This window comes from Ailuropoda melanoleuca, chromosome 5 (genome assembly GCF_002007445.2).
Source record: "Ailuropoda melanoleuca isolate Jingjing chromosome 5, ASM200744v2, whole genome shotgun sequence".
NCBI classification, from domain to species: Eukaryota; Metazoa; Chordata; class Mammalia; order Carnivora; family Ursidae; genus Ailuropoda; species Ailuropoda melanoleuca.
Genome location: NC_048222.1, coordinates 56,953,792 through 56,970,246, shown reverse-complemented (window position 1 = coordinate 56,970,246; position 16,455 = coordinate 56,953,792). Strand labels below are relative to the sequence as shown.

At 35.5% G+C, this 16,455-nt stretch overlaps 1 protein-coding gene across 11 annotated transcripts in view; it reads right to left on the bottom strand.

The window, feature by feature from the left end:
- Positions 1-16,455, bottom strand: part of CEP152 (centrosomal protein 152) — an 88,414-nt gene that overhangs the window by 32,962 nt on the left and 38,997 nt on the right. For all 11 annotated transcript variants that reach the window (XR_004625654.1, XR_004625653.1, XM_034661007.1 and 8 more), the window contains exons 13-17: positions 9,104-9,308; positions 3,308-3,436; positions 2,613-2,722; positions 1,737-1,865; positions 1,471-1,603 (exon numbers count right to left, since the gene is read on the bottom strand). Coding sequence is in view for 9 of the 11 variants with exons in the window: in XM_034661007.1 (XP_034516898.1) it covers positions 1,471-1,603; positions 1,737-1,865; positions 2,613-2,722; positions 3,308-3,436; positions 9,104-9,308 (706 nt within the window). In the remaining 2 variants the exon portion in view is untranslated. The remainder of the gene's footprint in view (positions 1-1,470; positions 1,604-1,736; positions 1,866-2,612; positions 2,723-3,307; positions 3,437-9,103; positions 9,309-16,455) is intronic.

Here is a 16,455-nt window from a genome sequence, read left to right as displayed (position 1 = left end):
CTATACACGTTTTAAATCCTGTGTTTAAAATGTATAGAACTCTACACCAAATGAAAAGAGTCAATTTCACTGTATGACAATTTGAAATTTTTAAAGAAAAAAATTTAACCTCTAAGTTTTTTTGGAAGGGCCAAATAGCAGTTTTAACTTTCCTTCCTGCCCTGGTGCACAAGCATTCATGAGCCAATATCGTATGTGCTGTTAACTGCAAGTGACTGATTATATGAGATCCAATTTTATAGCTAAATTGATTCTTTTAAAAGTACCAGAAAATATATTCCTGAAAAGAATTACCTCTTTGAGAGAACTGTTCTTCCGTTCTTGTCAATTTATATATTTAAAAAGAAAGAATCACACTAGAGATCTTCTCCCTATTTTAATTTCTTTTAAACATTACTGAAAGTTAAGTCCTTAATTTCTAAGTAATTTAAGATCCTTTCTAACTTTTATACTGCCAGCACTAACTAAAATAGCTCCCTTTAGAAGTTCTTTTTCCATTAGATGATATGGATACATGGCATGTTTTTTTACCATACTAATCTATTCAAAAATAATCAAAATATTAAATGAGCTGAATTCCTCACCTGTTCTTAACTATTGTTTTTAAGTCTGTAGTAGCAATAGCCTGCTTTAATGTAACTTTTTTCAGAAAACCTCTGTACAGAACATTTACTCAAGGCTTTAAAAATATTTTCTAATCTTGATGCAGGTGGCTTTCAAACTGTGGTCTGTAGGCTAGTCCAAAGTGGAAGGGAGAGTCAGACGTGTGTCTGGATGAGACTCCGGCCAGGACAGAGAATAAAAGAGGGGCGACTGTTTACATGTGATTTTACTCCTGGACACTCACCAATGGCAACTTGGAAGGTTCAGGCAGGAGGAGGGAGTAGAGCAGCCCCTCCGGCTTCCCTAAAAATGAGAACTTCCCTGAAAGATCAGGTCACACTAACAATGTGACCTTGCTCTCCGTAGCTCCATAGCACCACCTTCCCTGTCATAAGTCCCAAGTTCAAATTCCTGCCCTTCTCCCCAGAAGAAGAAAATGACACTTAGCTACTGAAAGAGAAGTGGGGCAGAGGATAATGGGTCTGTGAGACTAGTCTCACAAGACTAGGTAGGTTCACCTGCAGCCAACGAATGACTGCAAAACGAAGATCCCTGAGTTTCAGACTCACACTGACTTGGATCCACTTTTATTTATTTATTTTATTTTTAGAACCCTGTTTTGCCTCTTAGAATAAATATATAAGGAAGAATCCTTTTCTATATGTATGCCATTTTCTACTAAGGTTTTAATAATCATCTCAATATTTACTATATTTTTTGAGCTATATCGGTGTGATACAGCCAAAAGTAAAGCGACTTCTCCACATGTGTTCCCCATTCACAAGAGAACAAATGGATTGGCTTCCATGACAACAGTGAGGCCAGAGGAATGAGATGGAGCAAAGATAATATAAACTTGCCCGGTACCTTCTCCTGAGCCTGTTGCTCCTTTTCAATGGTCTTCCTGAGAGTCGATTCCAGATCGTCCTTCTCTCTGCACACTTCCAGGTAACATTCTTGCACAGCAGCCATCTCCTTATTCATCTTATCTAAGTCAGACCTTGGACACACAAAACCAGCAATTAAATGACCACAAAACAATACAAGGGCTGCAAAACAATTGCCTCTCAACTATAGAACAGGACAATATTGTCTCTACAGCTGAAAGGGTACCTACACTCTCTTGTTCTCACCTAAGTTGCAAGCGAGCCCCCTCATAGACTTCAAAGAGCTGCTGCTTCTCCAAAGCATGCTTTGCTAACAGGCTTTCCCGTATTTGGGCTTTCATGGCTTCATGGTGCTGCTGGTAAGTCCTCTCACACCTGGAAACAGAAAGTGGACAGTAGAATCTAATGGCAGGACCCAGCATTACTAGGAACACCAAGATGAATTGGTTTTTCTTCCTTCCCTACCCACTCCCTCCCTCTAATGCAAATTAGAATTTGGTTGGTTTTCCCCAACCAAAAGTGGTAATAATTAATTCCCAATGGATGAGCTTAAAGAATCTTCAAAATTTTTCTTCAAATGTTTCTGGAGAAAAATTAGAAACTTGGATATGAGAATGCCACAGTCCTTCAAACAGATAATAGTCTTCGGTTGAGGACTGTCTACAAAAAATTAATTGAAATAATAGGGTATAGCTCCACAATTCCAAGGTATCTATATTAAACATAAATACTAGCAGTATCCAACTCACAAGTAAGTTATGTTCCAAAAATCTGTTTCCAAATTTATGATTTGGTATTTGGAAGACATACTCCCTCCCACAGATTTCTTCCTTATAAATAATAGTTTCCCAGACAGTCTATAAAAACCATAAAGCTATACTATTTCAATGAACTACAGTTTTGATGGTGCTACAGAACCCAAAGCACTACACAACACCATTCCCGTGGTAAACGTGTTCCAAATTCTAATTTGAGAAGCCAGGGACTCACTCCTCTTCTTCAGTCTAAGATCGCAGCAGGGAGGGTTCACTCCATAACTTCTCTTGAATCTTTTCTTTTTTAGCATAGGGAGAGGGGGGATGGAGGGTGGAAGCAGGCATTAGACTTCTATATAGATTTTACCTATCCACGGCCTCCTGTTTATCACGGTCAAAATCTTGTACCATTTGTCTCATCTGACTACATAAGTCTTGATTTGTATTTCTCAGTTCTTCTTCAGTTTCTTTAAGTTCCTAAACACAAAAGAATAAAGTAGTAAGAAGAAATAAACATCATTTTCACTAATTAGTCCAATCTTATCTTTTAATATCCTCTGTGCTTTATCTCTACCCTAATATTGATATATCATTTTCATAATTCTACAAAGTCTCTTTAAGCCCTATAAGAGTATAGATTCATTTATTTGACAAGTAGCTTTCTGATAGGTTAAGACTCAAAATTTTGAATTCATTTTGAACTATATGAAATGAAAACATTTAACCAGAGAAGTATCAGCTAACCAATGTCTTAAAATAAGTCTTGGAATTCAATAATCTTCACAACTATAAAAATAAACAAGGTTTAACGTTTTGGTCAAAAGAAGAACACCTCTAGTAGCTATATTTCTCCATAGGCAGGAAACTGGAATTACACTAATTTACCTTCTGATGAAAATATGACCTTATGACCAATAAAGGGAAATAACTGGAATCCTTATTCACCTAATAAATCTGTCTACTAAATCACATTGCCTCTGGATTTTTGAAAAGTCTGTTACATCCTATGAATTTAATGAGGTCATAAAAATTCTCACAAAATATAGGAAATTTTTTAATTACCTGATTTTGTTGTTGTAAAACGTGAATTTCATTTTTAAGTCGCAGAATATCATCTTTGACAATCGTATTAGAAGTAGAACAGCCAGGCCATAATTGATTAGTTAGGTTTTCTGAGGTCTCTATTTTAGCCTAAATGTTAAAAAAGAAATCAAAAGTTTTTCAGGTTTTTAAAAAATCCTAAGTTCTGCTTCTGAACTAATTTCATACTTACAAAGAAATTGCAAAAACAGCACAATTAATTTCCATGTAACTTTTATCACTGTCCTCAAATACAACCACAGTAACAATGATCAGAATCAGGAAATTAATGAGGATACAGTACTATTAACTAATCTACGGACCTATACAAAATTCTCCAATTTTCCTCTCACGTCCTTTTTCTAGTTCAGGATCCAATCAACAATTCCACATTGCATTTAGTGGTCATGTCTCCTCAGTCTCCTTCAATCTAGGGACAGTTCAGTCTTTGTCTTTCAAACCTACTTTTTTTTTTTTTTAAGAATGTCAACTAGTTATTTTGTAAGATGCCTTTCAATTTAGGTTTCTCTGATATTACTTCATTATTAAATTCAGGTCATCCATTTTTGGCATAAATGCCACAGAAGTGACTTGTGTGTTCCTCAGGAAACATAGGATGTCAATGTGTGCCATCACTGATGGTGATCAATAAACAAAGGTGATGTCTGCAGGCTCGTTCACTGTAAAGTTACAATTTTTCTACTTGTTGTTAGGAGTAAGTAGCTTAGGAGGAGATACTCTGAGACTATGCAAATATTCTATTTTTTATCTTACACCCACTAAATTTAGCATCTATTCTATTTCTGTACTTATTTCTTTGTATAATCAGTATTAACTCATAGATCTTTATTTTATTCAACAGGTAAAATTTTTAAGACTCATGACAGACTTTGGCAAATTGTTTCCCACAAGGTCATGCAAATGTACACTGTCAGAGAGAATCTGTCCATCTCTCTTTGCCTCCAATGGCAGTGACTGTCTTGAAATAATTATTGTATGTGATGGGGTAACGGTACCAACAATTGCTTTCATTTGCATTGTTTGCATTGCAGAACCTCTTACATACCTTCACTGTTCATTTGTTTCTCATCTTCTCAGATTTGCCTGTTTATACGACTTCTCATTTTCCTCTGTTTTCCTTATCTACCTTTATGAATTCTTTATTCATTGTGGGGGCCACAGAGATTTTTTTTTTTTTTTTTAAATATCTACTCCATTTGACTTGCTGGTTGATGTATTTACCTGAAGTCTCAGCTCTGTTCCACAATGGCTAAAAAATATCCTATGCCAAGATTCATTCTCCTCATTGGGGAGGTAATGCGTATCTCACTCACGTGTAGGGTCACAGAACACCAAGGCTCTGGTTCAGTCTTCCAATTCATAGCCTTCGCTTTTCTTTACAGGGAGACTGCTCCAGTTGTTGACTTTCCCCTTTCACTTGCCATCATTTCCCAGAAGCCACTGCTTCTACTCTAGTCAGAAAAGAGAAGAGCTACGAATACCTACTCTGTGACCTTCTCTCCAGATGTAGGGGTACTAATGAGACTTTCAAGGATTTTACTGACTCATTAGAATGGCTTTCATTTTTTTAACTTGGCCTTCACTTTTTAAAGTTTACAATACTCATCAGTGCTTCTTTCCCCACTGGCAAGTTTTTATTACTATGAAATGATTGAAAATAACATCATACTGATACATGGGAAAACAATTTTCACGGCTATTACACTCAGTTTTGACATAGTATCACACTGCAGGCACACAGGGACTAGGTACTTGTACCTATCAGGACAAAATCCTCATGAAAATCTTTAAAAAGAAAAGGACCACATGAGTGTCACAAAGAAACTTCTTTCTAAAGTTGGAATACTAAAGACATTACCTTCAAGAAAACAAGACACGTAATATACCAATTCTCACATTATTTTCCTAATTTCTATGTCTAAAAAGATTCTGGCTAGGAACCTTCTGAGTTGGCAACTGAACATTGCCTATCAAGTACCTTGGAATATGGCTTTAACTATTCGCGGTTAGGTAATGGTCTCTATTGAGTATCGGATACAGAAAGGCCTCTGTGTTTTATTTATTATGCTAACAAAAAATTCAGTGTAGATATGGGTCTGACTGCTAGAGTGATCTTCCTAAGGACCTCACTACATTCTACCTTAATGGCCCAGTTGTTCAATTGGAATGAACAGCACAGGATTTGGTCCACTCCCAATCAGTGCGTAGTGCTGCATATGGATAAGCTCCTAATCTTCAACACTTATGATCCTGGAAATGTCAGAGAGCAGCACTGTTTGAATAGTCAAATGACATGAAAGCAAAAACAGCAGACTCTCTGAGATAACCTTTAATTGTTCTGTGTAAGATAGATATGAGCAAACATAAAATATACTACAAGGTTATAAAGCAATAAATACAACAATACTTTTAAATGTTCATAGAAGAAACATGCCAAGTAAGATGAAATAGTAAATATCTTTGCATGCCTTTTCAATATTTAGAAAGGTTTTAGGAAAGGATCTTGATGACCTAGTTCTCTTTTAAAAGATATCCAAGGAAGCTTAAATTGATATGTTCTTTCTCTTAACATCCCTATAGCAAGCAGAGAAGCTCAACATTATTTCATTAACCTCAGGATTTAATGCCAGCTATGATATTATTCTAAAAATTGATATAATATCTATATATTTTTGGCTTCAAAGATTCCAGAAAGATTGAGCTTATACAATATAGACTTTCATTCACATGCCCTACTTCCTAGTTACACCAGCTTATTTGCTACATCCTCTTCTATATACTTCTGCTCAAGGCTGAAATGTTTCTTCCTACCTTCTCTCCTACATTTATCCTTCAGGACAGAGATCAAACATTCCCTCCTTAAACACCTCACTAAGGCTTGCTTTACCATCTCCCCTAAAAACATGCCTGGTTATTTCTTCTCAGAGCACTTTGCAACTAGCATCATCCTTATTACACAAAGTTATACATGTCCATCTCCTTACAGATCTATACTGTTGAATATGGTAGCCATTAACCACATATGGCTATTGAGCACTTGAAAAATGTCCATTGACAGATGAATGGATAAAGAAGATGTGCTATACACACACACACACACACACACACACACACACACACACACAATGGAATATCAGCCACCAAAAAGAATGAAATCTTGCCATTTGCAATGACAGGGATGGAACTAGAGGGTATTATACTAAGCAAAATAAGTCAGAGAAAGACAAATACCATATGATTTCATTCATATGTGGAATTTAAGAAACAAAACAGATGAACGGAGGGAAGGGAAAGAAAAATAAGACAAAAACAGAGAGGGAGGCAAGGCGTAAGAGACTCTTAACTATAGGAAACAACCCCTCCAGGGTTGCTGGAGGTGAAGTGGGGGGGATTGGGTAACTGGGTGATGGACATTAAAAGGAGGGCACTTGAAGTAACAAGCAGTGGGTTTTGTATGAAACTGATGAATCACTAAATTCTACCTCTGAAACTAATAATACAGTATATGTATATGTACAGCATATGTTAATTAAACAAATAAAAATTTTTAAAAAAGAAATGTGTCTTGTCCAAATCAAAATGTGCTGTAAGTGGATAATAATGTCAGATTTCGAGGACCTGGCACAAACAAAAAATGTAAACCATCTCATTAATAATTTTATATTGATTACATATTGAGAAGATAATATTTTGAATATATTGGGTTAAATAAAATATATTATTAAAATTAATTTCACCATTACTTTTGCTTTAACGGGATTACTAGAACATTTTAAATTACATATGAGACTCCATTATATTTCTATTGGATAGTGCTGTTCTAGATTCTAAATTCCTTCAAAGGAATGGTCATTGTTTCTTTCCACTGAATCCCCTAAGACCTTGCACAGAGTAGCATTAAAAAAAAAAAAAAAAAAAAAGCTTAAGCTGAACGATTTGCTCTTCCTCCATATATCTCCCAACACTGCTTTCTAATGTTACAGACTACATAGAAAGCTCATTAGAAAAGATGTGGGAAATAAGCAAAGGCATAGTTTGAAGGTGTTCATGGTAATTAGATGACAGTGAGCTTAAGTGTTTACCTAAAAAAGTACCTGTTGGTTAAATTACTACTTCCTTTCCCACATCTAGAAAGAGGTCTACATGTGTATTAATTCAACAAATATTCAATGAGCAAACATGGAGAAAATCAAGACAATACTCCCAAGAAATCCCTATTTAGTAAGTGGAAGCGGGACAGACATAAGCTGCAGAGGTTTATGGTAAGTCCCACTTTTAAGAAAAAACAAATATGGACTGCTGAGAAATCACTATGGCAAAAGAGTGGCTGGACAAAAAGAACATTCAACAATGAGATAGTTCCCTTCGATCTATAGAAGCGAAGGTAAAGGTTTAAAAAATTTTTGAAGCGTAAGGTGCACCATCATCATCTGCCACATCTGTGGACCCATATCTATAAAGCAAATGCCATCAGTAATTTCAGTACAAAACAAAGCAAGAACCATGGATACCTGAGCTAAAGTTCAGATTCAAAACCAGGTTCCTACTCTCCGAAATCTTAGGCTACTCTCACCAAAATACTTGAACTAATCAACTCTAACACAAATTGAGACATGAGCATTTATTCCCATCTTTTTAAAAAAAACACATGGAAACAAGACCACTTGATTTAAAGATGTTAAATGTGCTGGGGGGGAGGGAGTTCTTCCTCATCTGGTTAACCTGAAATCAACATTGTACTTATCAAATACAGTTACTCAGGAGAAGGAACCAGACTGGACAGGACTTTAACAGTGAAAACATACTATTATTTTTTGGAAAATAGATAAAATTTCATAGTAATAAACATCATAGAACATCTTGCATACTTTAATAGGATTATTTTAAGGAACACAACTCCTTATTTAAAGAATCAGGAGATAAAACAGTACTAAAGGGGGAAGTAAAATTATTTCCATCCAAAAGGGAAAGGAATACACCACCCACATTTGTTTTCCCCCTTCCCTTTCCTTTTAGCTACTAGGTCTTGTATGTATTCTTTTCTATTGCGAGCGTAGATGGGTTGAGAGTTGGAAATATGGCAAGGCAGAAAAAGCGGCTGCGAAATGAGGGCAATGGTAATGATCTCTGTGATAATAAGATCTTGGGGAAATCATCTTGACCTATTCATTAGTCAAGTGTTTTCCTTTTGATAGGCCTAAAGACTGACTCCATGACCTCAGAAGCGTCACATTTTCCTCCAGTTTCATTTTCCTCATCTGTAAAGTGAGGACACTAACTGAAGGATATAAAAGTAGATTCAACGATTCTGACTTAACTGGTTTTGGCACCTTTCCCACTCATAACACCACCATTACATAATTAATTTCCTTATATAGAATGATGCTTGTTACAGGAACATGGACCAGAGAAATCTCATGGACAAAATGCCCAAGGATCTAGTTTGTGGAGAACTTAAAACTTTAGAACACTGTTGGTATAAGTCAATCTTGAGGAAATGCAGACACTTTGTTATGTAGACTGCTTCCTTGGATTTGTGGTAAAGGAATTTTACCTAATTAGCATCTCATTTACAAGATGCCAAGAGGAACTAGAAAATATATTACTTTATGTGGCACTCCCTTCTTTATCCTTTACTTCTAAATAACATCAAATGAAACCCTGGAAGACAAAGGTCTGATTTAAAAGTGAAGATTGTAAGCATTTTCTTTATTAAAACTTTAAAAAATGGGTTTTGACTCTACAAATTCTACAAACCTCAACCGTGATGCTCTTTTCATCTTTCTCCACTTGTTGGAGAGCTTCAATTTTCTTACGACAGTCTCTGAGATCATTTTGTAACTGAGACACCAGATGACGCTTCACTGAGTTGCTCCCCAGCAAACGCTGCACTTCTCCTTTCAGCTTCAGAATGACTTCATCTTTCGAAAGCTCATCATTTGGCTCTTCTTGCTGTACAATGCTAATGGAGAAAGTATCATTTTTAATATTAAAGTAACAAATCAAGCATGGTTAGTCCTTGAAACTAACTACAGTTGTGACCATGTTCGGTGACCTATACAACTATATACTAGTATTTCAAAACCAATTTTAAGCTCTGTCATACACAAGGATATCACCCTTGCTATGTCCCCAGATATAGAAGTCTATTCATAAGACTTATGCTTCGACCGCCTGCCTCACTGAAAGGAGTTCAAATATGTGAACTTCAATATGGCGTGCTTTTTTTTGCTTTTGGTTATGTTGCATGCTGTATATGCATGAACTTCATGACTCTAAGAGAAACAACGTGAAAATAAAGGAGGCAGTGAAAAGTAAAATACTAGTCATCTAACAATTTCTCTATCTATTTTATTACTATACAAGTCTGGGTAGTTATCTGAGCAATTGGGGCAAAAATAATTAAAAAAAAATAGCCATGCTAATTTAATTCCAACTTTAGTTTCAATAAATTTCAAAACTGGAATGAGAATGAGAATTCTGCTCCTTGCCATAATAGATTAAAAGTACCAGATTTCTCTTCTTGCCTTAAAAAACAAGAAAACCAAATAAAATACCTGAAAAGATCATATTCAATCATTAGACAACAGGCAGCACAGCATAATGATCCCTCAGAAAAGGAAAACAAACAACGTGAGCCCTAGGATTGTTCCTGCTTTCTCCTTGGGATGTTTCCAGCCTGCAGCACAGGGAGAGAAAAGCCAAAGACAGCTAGCAGTCTCACCAAGTTGCAGAGTTCAGTTTGGGAAGGTCAAAACAGCTAGAATTTGATGAGGGAAATATTATGGGAACAGTAACTACACAGAAAGAGAGCACTAGAGATCTGTATATCCATGTGAGAATATTACTGCAAGGCCAGAGAAAGAACCACAGGAAAGGAATAGGGATGGGAATACTGGGGGTTCCAATGAACCATGGTGGAAAGACCTCCTAATTCACAAAATATCAAATACTGCCTTCGTAATGGGGCCAACTTAGCTCCAGATTAAATAAAGGCTGCTCTAAAAAGATGGAAAAACATTACATGTTCATGGATCGGAAGAATAAACATAGTTAAAATGTCTATGCTACCCAGAGCAATCTGCACTTTCAACACCGTCCCGATCAAAATACCAATGACATTTTTCAAAGAGCTGGAACAAACAATCTTAAAATTTGTGTGGAACCAGAAAATACCCCAATTGCCAAGGAAATGTTGAAAAAGAAAAACAAAGCTGGGGGCATCATGTTGCCTGATTTCAAGCTATATTACAAAGCTGTGATCACCAAGACAGCATGGTACTGGCACAAAAACAGACACATAGACCAATGGAACAGAATAGAGAACCCAGAAACGGACTCTCGGCTCTATGGTCAACTAATCTTTGATAAAGCAGGAAAAAACATCCAGTGGAAAAAAAGACAGTCTCTTCAATAAATGGTGCTAGGAAAACTGGACAGCTATATACAAAAGAATGAAACTTGACCACTCTCTCACACCATACACAAAGATAAACTCCAAATGGATGAAAGACCTCAATGTGAGACAGGAATCCATCAAAATCCTAGAGGAGAACATAGGCAGCAACCTCTACGACATTGGCCAAAGCAACCTTTTTCATGACACATCTCCAAAGGCAAGAGAAACAAAAGAAAAAATGAACTTTTGGGACTTTGTTAAGATAAAAAGTTTCTGCAGAGCCAAGGAAACAGTCATCAAAACAAAGAGGCAACCGACAGAACGGGACAAGTATTTGCAAATGACACTACAGATAAAAGACTGGTATCCAAGATCTACAAAGAACTTCTCAAACTCCATACACAAGAAACAAAATCAAATCAAAAAATGGGCAGAAGATAATAACAGACACTTTTCCAGTGAAGACATACAAATGGCTAACAGACACATGAAAAAATGTTCAAAATCATTAGCCATCAGGGAAATTCAAATCAAAACCACACTGAGATACCACCTTATGCCAGTTAGAATGGCAAAAATTGACAAGGCAGGAAACAACAATTGTTGGAGAGGATGTGGAGAAAGGGGATCCCTCTTACATTGTTGGTGGGAATGCAAGTTGGTACAGCCACTTGGGAAAACAGTGTGGAGGTCCCTCAAAAAGTTAAAAATAGAGCTATCCTCTGACCCAGCAATTGCACTACTGGGTATTTACCCCAAAGATACAGACGTAGTGAAGAGAAGGGCCATATGCACCCCAATGTTCATAGCATCTTTGTCCACAATAGCTAAATTGTGGAAGGAGCCGAGATGCCCTTCAATGGATGAATGGATAAAGAAGATGTGGTCCATATATACAATGGAATATTACTCAACCATCAGAAAGAACGATTACCCAACATCTGCAGCAGCATGGACAGAACTGGAGGAGATTATGCTAAGTGAAATAAGTCAAGCAGAGAAAGACAATTATCATATGGCTTCACTCATTTATGGAACATAAGGAATAGTAGAGGGATCAGTAGGAGAAGAAGGGAAGAATGAAGGGGGGGTAAACAGAAGGGGGATTGTACCACGAGAAACTATGGACTCTGGGAAAAAAAATTAGGGTTTCAGAGGGGAAGGGGGTGGGGGGTTGGGCTAGGCCAGTGATGGGTATTAAGGAGGGCATGTATTGCATGGAGCACTGGGTCTTATACGCAAAACAATGAATCACGGAACACTACGTCAAAAACTACTGTTGTACTGTATGGTGACTAATATAATAAAAAGTTTAAATAAATAAATAAATAAATAAATAAATAAATAAATAAATAAATAAATAAAAATAAATAAAAATAAATAAAAATAAATAAATAAATAAATAAATAAATAAAGGCTGCTCTAAATCTGACCTAACAAAACCTATAAAGGACCAAATGGATTCCAAAACCTTAAAAGGATCAAATGGATTCCAGGAAACTTAAGTGTGCCACAGAAAAATAACAATATTTTTTAAAATCAACAAAATCTAACATCTCAAATATAAAATTCAAAATGTCCAGCATCCAATCAAAATTTACCATACATGCAAATAAGAAAATATAAACCAGAACCAGGAGAAAAATCAATCAATAGAAACCGACTCCGCAATGATGCTGGCAGTAGAATTAATTACATTCCATGTGTTTAAGGTAAGAGAAAAAACATGAATACAATGAGAAGTAAAGGATACAAAAATGACCCAAACTGAACTTAGACCAAAAATTACAACATCTGAAATGAAAAATACCCTGGATGAGATTAACAGCTTATTTAATATTGCAGAAAAGATCAGCAGACATAAAGACATAAGAGTGGAGCTCCACAAAATTAAACAGAGAGAAGGAAGACTAAAACAGAAATGTACTGAGCATATTAAGTTTTCTAACCCATTGTAACTGAAATCCCAGAAGAGAAGAGAGGAAGGGGACAGAAAAAAATTTTATTTTTTTTAAAGATTTTATTTATTTCAGAGAGAGAGAAAGAGCAAGCACAAGCGGGAGAGGGGCAAAGAGAGCGGGGGGTGGGGGGGAGCAGACTCCCTGCTGAGTAGGGAGCCCGATGCGGGGCTCTAATGACCCGAGATGAAGGCAGATGCTTAATGGACTGAGCCACCCAGCCACCTGTCCCAATTTTTTTTTTAATGATCAAAATTCTCCTATTTGATGAAAATTAAAACCTATAAGCTCAATGAATCTCAAGCAGAAAATGAAGAAAACCACCATAAGTTACATTAACACCAAATTGCTGAAAACCAAGATAAAGAAAGAGCACAGGAAAACTCCTGGAGAGGAGAAAACCAGAGAAAGGAGTGATGAATTCTGTACATAAATATGTACAAGCCTAATTCTAAGCCCTGAACTATGCATGCACAGAACAGACCCAAAAACCAGCAGAGCAAATATTTGAAGAATTTAACTGAAATTTGAACCTCACACACAAATCTCACAATGACTAACTTTTGAGCGATGCATACAAGGACAGATTCAAACCAATGTGGCAAAGGCTTGGACAAATAAACTGAGATTTGAAACACCCACACAAGTTTCTACACAACATAAAAATCTTAACATCTAATACAGGCATACCACGGTGTATTGCAGATTTGGTTGCACAACACCACAGAAAAGCTAATATTTCAGTAAAGTGACTCAAATGAAGTCAACTAAGTGAGCAATAGCATTATGTCTAAAAAACAATATACAAACTTTAAAAAATACTTTATTGCTAAAACATGCTGACCATTGTCTGAGCTTTTAGCAAGTTGTAATCATATATCACAGATCACCAAAACAAATGTAATAACAAGCTTTGAAATATAGTGAGAATTACCAAAATGTGACACAGAGACATGAGATTAACACTTTGGCAAAACAGCATCAAGAGACTTGCTTAATGCAGGGTTGCCAATTTGTAAAGAAAATACAGTATCTGCAAAGCACAATAAAACAAGGTGTGCCTGTATATAATCTAAAATTACTCGACATGCAACTAACCAAGAAAATGGACCAATGTGCAAGAAAAAAGAAAATCTATAGATGATGAAAATGCTGGAGCTATTACAGAGTTTTCAAAGTTTAAAGCAGCTACAATGTCTCTGTTCTATGAAATAAAAGGAAACGTATTTAAAATGAATGAAAAGATAGGAATTTTCAACAAATAAAAACTATAAAGGAACCAAATAGAAATTTTCTCATTGAAAAATACATCTGAAAGTTAAAAGAAAAAAAAAAAAGCCCTCACTGGGCAAGCTTAATAGAACAGAGATGACAGAAGAACGAATGAGTGAACTTGAAAATAGCTCAACAGAAATTACCCAATATGAAAACAGAATAAAATATTGGAAAAAAAAATGAAGTGTCTCAGGAACTGTGGGACAATATACGAAAATTTAAGTTGTATAACTGGAGACCTAGAGCAGGAAAGAAGAAAGAACAGTGATAGAATATTTGAATAATGGTCAACATTTCACAAAACTGGTAAAAGACATAATAAATTTACATTTTCAATAAGCTCAGTGAACCCCAAATGAAATTAACTAAAAAAAAACAAAAAACACTTAAGACACATCATAAAGTCCTGAAAAGGGAAAAAAAAATCTTGAAAACAACAAAAGAAAAACAATACATTACACACAAGATAAAGGTCCAAATAACAACAGGTTTCTCTTCAGAAACCACCAAGGCCAGAGACAATAGAAGAACATATCTTTAAAATTCTGAAATAAAAGAACAGTTGATCCAGAATTCTATAATCAGCAAATAAAATGACATCTTCATATAAGGAAGCTTAGAAGAAATGCTCAAGAAAATTCTTCAATCTAAAGGAAAATGTAATCTATCAAAAAACTACAAAACATTACCGGAGAGAAACTAAAGAAGACATAAAGAGAGGGGTACAACATGCATGTTCTGAAATTGGAAGGCTCAATTTTTTTCTTCCTCCAGCTTTATTTAGGTATAAATGACAAACAGCAATTTCTTAAGATGTCAACTTTCCTCAAATTGGTCTATAGAGTCAACACAATCCCAATTAAAACTCCAGCAGATTTTGTTGTAGAAATTGACTAGCTAATCATTAAATTTATTTTGAAATGCAAAGAACTTAGAATACTCAAAACGATTCTGAAAATAAAGTTGAAGGACTTGTTCAACACATTTCAAGACTTACTGTAAAGCTACAGTATCAAAACTGTTATTAACAAAAAGAACAGGGGAAACAAATGGAGAGTACAGAAACAGGACACAAATGGTCAACTAATTATCAACAAAGATATGAAGGCAATTCAACGTGGACAGAAAGGTTTTTCTGACAAATGGTATTAGATCAACTGGATATTGACATGAAAAAAATGGACATCAATCTACCTCATACCATACTAAAAAATGAATTCTTAATGGATTATAGATATAAACGTAAGAGATGAACTATCAAATTTCTAAAGTCCTAAGAAAATTTTTGTGACACAGTTGCAGAACAAAAAATCATTAACTCTTTTAAAAGAGACAACTGATAAGTTTGAATTCATAAAAACTTAAACTTTTGCTCTTCATAAGATACATTAAGAACATGATAAGGTAAACCAGAGTGGAAGAAAATATTCACAACATATATATATATCAGAGAAAGGGCTTGTATCCTGGAATAAATAAAGACCAAATGACATATACAAATGGCAATTAAGCACACCAGGAAAAAAAGAAGAAGAAAGGGAAAGAAAAGCACATCAAAAGAAGCTTAGGGGCATCGAGGTGGCTCAGTTAAGCGTCCAACTTTTGATTTCGGCTCAGGTCATGATCTCAGAGTTGTGAGATTGAGCCCAGCATCGTGCTCGCACCTCCATGCTGGGCCTGAGCCTGCTTAAAATTCTCTCTCTCCCTCTGCCCCACCCCTCGCTCGTGCACATGTCTCTCTCTCTCCCTCTCAAATAAATAGATCAAAAAAAAAAAAAAAGACGCTTAGATCATTGGTCATTAGGTAAATAAAAATTAAACCACAATAAGATTATCACTACACATACTACAAATGCTCAAATTAAAAAGATTAATACCACCAAGTTTTAACATCAATGTAGAACAATGGAAACCTCAGACACTGCTCTGGTAATGCAAAATAGTATAGTCACTTTGAAAAACAGCACTCACGCTATCAATTCCAGGTAAAAGAAAACAGAGGAACTGTAATGTAACCTTAAAGAGAAAGCAATGTGGAGCTTAAGTGAAACAAAAAAGCTACAATTACCTCCATTAGCAAATAATATCAATTTATCTAGAAAAACCTAAAATATAATGGAAAAACTACTACAAACAATAAGAGAATTAAAAAGTAACAGGTTATAACAAAAAAATAGAGAAATCATAATAATATCAATTCTCCCTAGGTCAATGTATATGTTTAATGTGATCCTAAAAAATATATTCTCAGGATTTTTTTCCTGGAGTAGAACGAGTTAATTATAAAGTTCATTTGCACGTGTCAACAAGCAAGAATAATCAGAAAACCCTAACAAAAACAGTAATTTCGGAGAGATGGTAAAACTAAAGTTAAGGCAAAGCACTAAAGCTTTTAGAAGGCAGGACAGGATAACAGGCAAGGTTTTTTATTTTTGTTCTTGTTTTTTAAGATTTATTTATTTTAGAGAGAGCATGCA